The 7,090-nt window shown below is 37.7% G+C and overlaps 1 protein-coding gene across 1 annotated transcript; it reads left to right on the top strand.

Annotated features, from left to right (window-relative positions):
* The first annotated feature begins 1,342 nt into the window (after positions 1–1,342).
* Positions 1,343–6,881, top strand: cenpn (centromere protein N). Its single transcript, XM_033619154.2, has 10 exons — positions 1,343–1,623; positions 1,829–1,874; positions 1,970–2,029; positions 2,305–2,378; positions 2,478–2,651; positions 2,744–2,845; positions 4,331–4,385; positions 4,546–4,655; positions 4,842–4,965; positions 5,321–6,881. The coding sequence occupies exons 1-10, from the start codon at positions 1,453–1,455 to the stop codon at positions 5,440–5,442; spliced, it is 1,038 nt and encodes a 345-aa protein (XP_033475045.1). The 5' UTR covers positions 1,343–1,452; the 3' UTR covers positions 5,443–6,881.
* The last annotated feature ends 209 nt before the right edge of the window (positions 6,882–7,090 follow it).

Genomic DNA, 7,090 nt, shown 5'->3' with positions numbered 1-7,090 from the left:
GCCTACTAGATATTTTTAAATTAATTTGAGATAGCCCTGCCCCTGTTCTGTCATTTCATATGTGGTTTACTTTTTTTGTCTCAACCTAATGCAGAAGATACCTCAGCTATAGCTCAGTGCTGCTGCACTGTTTAAGCCTACTGGACAAAGGGTCCATTGTGATCTTAACTTACATTAGTAATTGGTGTCATGGTGACTGAACTTAAGTGAGATGTTTACTGTATGTTTGTTAACATACTGCATTTTCTATGAGCTTTAGCGAAAAAGTTTTTCTCGCATATCTCCATGAAAACTATAAACATATTGATTAAAGATGGACTGTATCAAAACATCAGTTTACAAACTGTTACAAAACGTGTGCAGTATAATCCATGTCTCATTTATCCAGTTGTATGCTCAGGATTTCCATCACATGCATTTCTGCAAAACAAAAACATCTATAGCAAAAACTTATATTGGAGTCTGGCTTTGAAGGGAGCGAAATAAGTGTCACTTTTAATTCATTTTTAAGTACGTTTTAAGCGAAAATGAACAGTTTAATTTCAATTTACAGTTAAAAGCACTTCCTTTGTAATCATTTTTTAACCTTGGCTGCATTATGAGATGTTCACATTTATTTATATACTTCTGTTCGCTTTGTTAATTTCTTTGCACTGCCCTGTACTTAATACATGTGATTGTTGCCAAAGATGTTCTGTGCATTCTCAATAAATATCATTAACAAAAAAACAAAATAAAACAAAACAAATATATGACTGGGCATACAACTGGATACATGAGACTAAGATTATACTGCACAAGTTTAAAATGTCTTAACGGATGTTGTGATTAAGTTTTGCTTTTGTTAAATTTGGTCTCCAATCAATCAGTAGATCAATATCTTCACGACATGGAGGGATGCAAGAAGAGCAAAGTTCTCTCCACAAATTCAAGGTGACACGGCATGATTTATGGATATACAAATGGTCATTTTGTGGGTTAAGCATTCCTTTAACACTGATGGAGAAGACTGACTTCCCCCCCAAACTTCTCATGTGCTTTTATTTAAATAACTGTTCAAATTATCAATAGTTTACAAGAAAATCAAACATAGATTATTGTCCTTTGCTATTTCTTTGCACTGCCTAGTACCTAATAAATTTGAGTGTTGTCAAGGATGTTCTGTACATTCTCAATAAATATGATTAATACGAAAAGAAAAGAGAAGAAAAGAAAAACGCAGCGACAGTGCTAGAGGTAATATCACTCCAGCACAGCAGAGGGCGCTACAGGAAGTGCGTCAGATTTTCTGGAAGCATCTGATTGGTCGATTTGTGTGTTCTGTTGTAGGCGGTTTGTTTGGAATTGTTCTTCTGCCATAGTGCGAAGTGGACGGAGCCAACTCCTTAAAACTAACGGAAACTATCTTCTAATACAGCAACGAAGCTCGATATACTTACTGTCCGAGGAACAATGGATGACTCTATGAAGCGCTTACTGCAGCGACTCGTCAGACGGATACCGAGTCAGATGTTGAGAACAACGCTGGACAAGTGGGGCCGTTTGACTCGGGCCCAGCAGCAGTCCATGGATTATACTCTGTCGAAGTGGGCGTTAACGGAAAGACTGCTCGCCATTTGCGAGGTAAGTGGTGCTTTTTCTCAAAAAGTTGATGTTTTAAATAGTAAGTGTATAAAAATTAGCAACCTGGTAGCTAACGTTAGTTAACAGCATGTTCTCTATCAAAATGGTCGCTGAAGTGGACCGTGAAACCCATCGTTGCACAGCACTTAACCGCTAATGTTGTTGTGGATTACCTGTCTCTTAACCTGTCTTTTTATTTGTACAGGAAAATGAGTGTGCACTTAAACACCTCACAGAACTGGAGATGATCTGTAAGTCAAGTGAAATGATTTTGGCCAAGGCAGCCTAGCTAACCATAATCATACACTGCCAATCCACTAACACTTATGGTGTCATTATCTCTCAGATGTCATGGACAATCCAAACCAGGGAATGTGGTATGCTTTCCAGCTCATGGACCCTGACGGTATGTTGAAACAGCATTCAGCTGCTTTTCATGCTAACCTAACACCACAGCTGCTGCTGGGATCAGGGCTTTGTTTTTATTTGAAAGATTGTTATTCAACTGTTATAAGGTTATAAAGCACAGGTAACATTTTTGCACATTTTATCCCTGTGTCACATGTATTCTTTATCTGCTTGTTCCAGGAAATCAAAAACTGTTTTGGTGAAGTTGAGTTTCCTTGATCAAATCCATATTGTCCCTTGAATGTATGTATTGTACCATTTTCTGTTTCCCAGATGATGCTCCTTCTGTAGAGCTGACACAGTTCAAGGAACAATTTAAATCTCACCTCAAAGAGCTCGTTAAACATGTAAGTTAGAAAATCTTACCAATTCTAGAGTTGCATCATTGGGAGACGTTGTATGGGCTTCTCTGTGTTTAACACTCTGCTTTTGACGTTGCATTCAAGGTGTCCATCAAGATAAAGAAGCACACAGATGAAGCTGTATGGATTCGGATTGCGTGGGGAGACACATTTTCTCGGCCCAACCACCTGAAACCGACATATGTTGTTCACTATCTTCAAACCCCTTATGTCTTTGTGACAACCCTGACCTCAAAGCAAAAGCCCCTGTTATCCCAGGTGAGGATTGAGTTTAACAATCCATGACATTGTTTGCACAGTGGTTTTTTCTGTCTTTCCATTTCCCTCTAAGAAAGTGATGTACTTTGCAGGCCTTGGTTCTGTCCACCAGACATCAAGCTGTCAAAGATGCTAACCTCAGTGGACGGAAGCTCAGTGCCATCAGGGACCTGCTGATGAGGCAATATGAACAGGTAAGACATTGCTAACTACACACACCATACAAAGCTTTGCCCTGTCTTCCCCACTGAATCAAAGATTCCTGATAAGCACTGTGCAGGAGTGTTTATAATTGCCTCATCACTAAACTCTGCCATCGTGTACTGAAGAGTGTCTGATTTTGGAGTAAAATTATCTTTATTATATTATTCAGCTTGATGACCACCAGCTGAGGAAAAATGTACAATGCCAAGTTCACCCTTAGTGCACTGCAACTACACTTAAAACTTTACCTTTCTCTTGTTCTCTGTGTTTAATATGATAACACAACATTTTTACAACCCTAACAATGAACTGTGAAAAGTATCACACATTGTAGTCAACTCTGATTAGATGTTTGCCATTAAAGGGAAGTTCTATCTAAGGTGTTAGAGTATATTGATTGTAAATGTCAATCATGATGCTGAACTACTTCCTGGTTCGAGTTTGACCTTTGCACTCCGATTCTTTTCGTGAGTTTTGCAATATATTCAATGTCAGCTGAGTGGTTTAGGTCAGTGGTTCTCAAATGGTGTGCTGCGCCACACTGGTGTGCCATGATGCCAGTCCAAGTGTGCTGGGGGATTTTGTGATAACCATACAATATTATTGCAATATTGAGCTGGGCCTATACAAAAAGTTATGAATGTATTTAAAGTTGACTGTATCAGTATGTTGTGCGCACCAATTTCCTGATAAAGAGGCAAACTCTAGCTGAAAATGCAATTTAAGTGAATTTACAAAACCTTCACAGGGAGCCTATTTGTTGCTGTTGGCGTGGGATTTATAAGTGTGACACATCAAGAGCCCTGATTGGCAGCCAGTGTGAGGGATGATGACATTTAAAAGGAGAAAGCTGTGAGTGGGACAATTGATCGCTTTATTATACAGAGCAAATTACAACAAAGCACCAGTAAAGACGACCTACCACAGAAAGAAAAGAGAAAAAACCTGTCAGGAGACAGTGTCACGAAGGCTGCCCGTCTTATTTTTTTCTTATTTTTATTGTCTTTGGTCGTGATAAGAGTGATAACACACATTATAGAAGCTATTGTGCACAGATAAAAATACAGGTGTGCCTTGAGATTTTGGCTTGCTTTGAAAACCACTGGTTTAGGTGATAAAATTCAGTGGAGGTTGTCTAGTTGGTTTGCTATGGTCAGAATTATCATGTCATTACCATACCATCACTTTTTATGGCCTAATAATACCAACAAAATGTCTGTGACTACATGATGTCACAGTTTGTGTCAGTAGAGCCACTGAACAAAGAGGAACTCTTAGCTAAATATTAAGTTATTAAAGCCCTTGATGAGGGGTTGCTCATAATTGAATAAAAAAAAAAAAAAGACCATGAACGATAGTTTGAAAAGATTGAACTGATGTATATTGTGAATTTTGTTTTTGGGTGGATTCTGACAGTGTTTTTTTTTTTTTTTTTTTTTTTTTTTTTTTTTTTTTTTTTTTTTTTTTTTTTGTAGGTGTTTCCCACCAAGTATCCCAGCCCCCTTAAAGAAAACAACGAGACTGCCTCAAGTATGTTTGTTAAATCATTTGATCTGACCAAAGCCACTTTAATAGTTTTATATAATGTCACACGTACTTAAGAATTGTTTATTGAGCTTAATGTATTGGCATTAACGTGGACCTAATGTGCATTGTTATTTTATTTATTTGTCTTTCTTTCTATCTACAGACCCACACATAGAGAGAGAACAAGCAGAGTCTGCAGCAAACAGACTTCAGATGGCTTCTGAGGCCTTCGGTGGTGGGATGTTGCCTCAGCTACAGTCGGCGGTTTACAAGGTATCCTGAGACATGCTCATGTTTTAGAGTACTGAGTTTCAGTATTTCACTTTTAATAGTTAGATATCAATGTCAAAGAAACAAATAATGTAAGTTTCTGTGTCACCATATCAGTTAAAATGCAAATGGTTTCTGTATTACCCTGTGCTGTGATCATCTGATTTATGTGTTATGTTCTTTTCTCAGCTGGAGACAAAATTCAGAGACCACACCAACAAGACCATGACAGAGCGAGAGGAGCCTTTCAGATGTGTTGTCAAATTTGCAAGCACCAACCTCCTGGAGTCACTCAGACACTGTGCATCTTCAGGTACCAAGACTATGTTAGCTACAGACACTTGCATTTTGGGAAGAAAACTTTATACTAATACTGTAAATCAGTAAAACAGTAAATGATTTTGAATGGTTCATAATCCTCGCAATCCCATAAATGACCACAAGAGGGCACAAACATACACATGCATATACACAGAGGAAATGCTGTATCTCACAATATTATTCATCATGAATATGTCACAGTCTGTGTAAGTGTTTTTTTAACCCTCAGTGCCTGAATTATTATTTCTGACATTTTATATCACACCAACACATTCATAAGTAATTGTTATTATAGTTTCGTTCTTGAAGTCAGTTCAACTAATTGAATGTATTGTTAAATTTTACAGGAATCGCCTCCACCCCTGTCACACCTCTGCTCTCATCTATTCCCCTAAAAGGAAGGAATTATTTTGTCATCACAGACAATGGACCTGGTCCCTCCTCACAAACAAGGCAACCACAGAACTGATAAGTGCTAGGTTCACATGGTGGCGTGTCACGTCTAATCCATCAATAGTTTGCTTTTACCATTCTGTCACTGATCCCCTTGTTAACCTAGCTCCTGAGTAGCGGTGGCTCCTGGGATTTCAGAATGAATTAATGTGTCTTTATGTGCTTACAGTTGTAAATAAATTGGCAATATATAATTGCCATTGTATTATCTTTTGCTGGTATTTAGGTGGCAGAATGTTTCTGCCATTAAATGTTTTATTTGTCCAAACTGAATATAAAAGCAGGATTTATAATATTCTTGAAGTTTTTGTTCCATTACTTGCAGTGAAACAAAGATATGTGGAGTTTTTGCTTGTGGTAGGTCTGGTGGAAGTGAGTGTGAGTAAATCGGCTCTTAATAAGTTGGCATTTACAGCTCTTGTTTCAGGGTTCATTAAAACTCTCTGGCCTGTGCACAAACCATTTAAAGGATAGTTTCACATTCTTACAAGTTCATCTTAAAACTATACTCACATGCCTGCACATACATTTAAAGAGTTACTGGCCCATTCTGACTGCAAAGAGATCCCTTCCACACACATGCACAGCATCATGTGGGCAGGGAGAAGCGGGTTTCTTTTACCTGCTACACATACTCTGTCTTTGTAGCATGTAGTGGTGTTCCAGCTGTGTACATGTGAGTTTTGCCAAAGTGATAATGCAGTTAGTTACGCAGATTTAGAGGTGTATGCTATATTAACTGATACTGAATTCATTAACTGGATCATTTACCAACAGGATGTATTGATTTGACTTAATTTTAATGTGAAATGTAAATACACCCACAAGGCTGTTTTTCTGTGTTGTATTGCCCTGATACAATGGGCTATTTAATTTAATCACGTTTAAACAGACTGTACTTGCTTTTTTATACAGTTCATAGAAGAAAAAAATAGACTAGCTGTATGAAAATAGCATTGAGCCATGCAATGGTGGTCAGTGTAGCAGCTTTAGTTGATATAATGGATGCACTCTGTTTGCAGCAGATATGTCGCACCATGTCTGTGCCACATGTATTCTGGCCGTGAGAGATATGATTCAAAATCCACAGTCCTTATTTTGCTCAAAAATATATTCCAGTTCAGCTACAGCTAATATGAGGCATCAGCAGCCTGAGTTAGCTGAATCAAGTGGGTATCTTACAAACTCAGAAGTTCTTTTCCACCCACTATGACCACTTCACAGCCCGGGTAGCAGGGAATGTTCTCACAACCGTGGCTAACGTTACCTACAAGTTCTAATAATGTTTTAATCAAATGTAATCCTAAAGTGCTGTAACTCTTTTCTCTTTCTCCAATGCTGTCTATCAGAACTAGATCAAATGAATAATGCATAACTGATATATTATTTTAAGCCGAATTTTTAAACAGGTAATATTCACACTGGTATAAAATAAAACAATTTGATTGATCTTGATTGATGATTTTGATCTTTGCTGTGCAACAATTTTGTGAAAAGATTTAAAGGCCTGTCCCATATAAGGGACTGTTGATTTCAGTTATTCAAATAAAAATAATAGCCCAGGCTATTAATTGAAGTTTTACGGTATGTGTGACATACAACAATACTACAAAAACACAGGAATATACATATATAATAGGAAATTAGCTACGTTAGAAAACTTT

This window comes from Epinephelus lanceolatus, chromosome 2 (assembly GCF_041903045.1).
Source record: "Epinephelus lanceolatus isolate andai-2023 chromosome 2, ASM4190304v1, whole genome shotgun sequence".
NCBI classification, from domain to species: domain Eukaryota; kingdom Metazoa; phylum Chordata; class Actinopteri; order Perciformes; family Serranidae; genus Epinephelus; species Epinephelus lanceolatus.
The sequence above is the reverse complement of the archived record's forward strand: the minus strand, read 5'-3'. Positions and strand labels throughout refer to the sequence as shown.

What these genes read in the sequence shown, in the direction of transcription:
- cenpn (XM_033619154.2), top strand. Translation starts at nt 1,453, where the DNA reads ATGGATGACTCTATGAAGCGCTTACTGCAGCGACTCGTCAGACGGATA. An exon ending in CACAGAACTGGAGATGATCT is followed by an intron (nt 1,875 to 1,969) that starts GTAAGTCAAGTG and finishes ATTATCTCTCAG; the next exon opens with ATGTCATGGACAATCCAAAC. An exon ending in TCAAAGAGCTCGTTAAACAT is followed by an intron (nt 2,379 to 2,477) that starts GTAAGTTAGAAA and finishes GTTGCATTCAAG; the next exon opens with GTGTCCATCAAGATAAAGAA.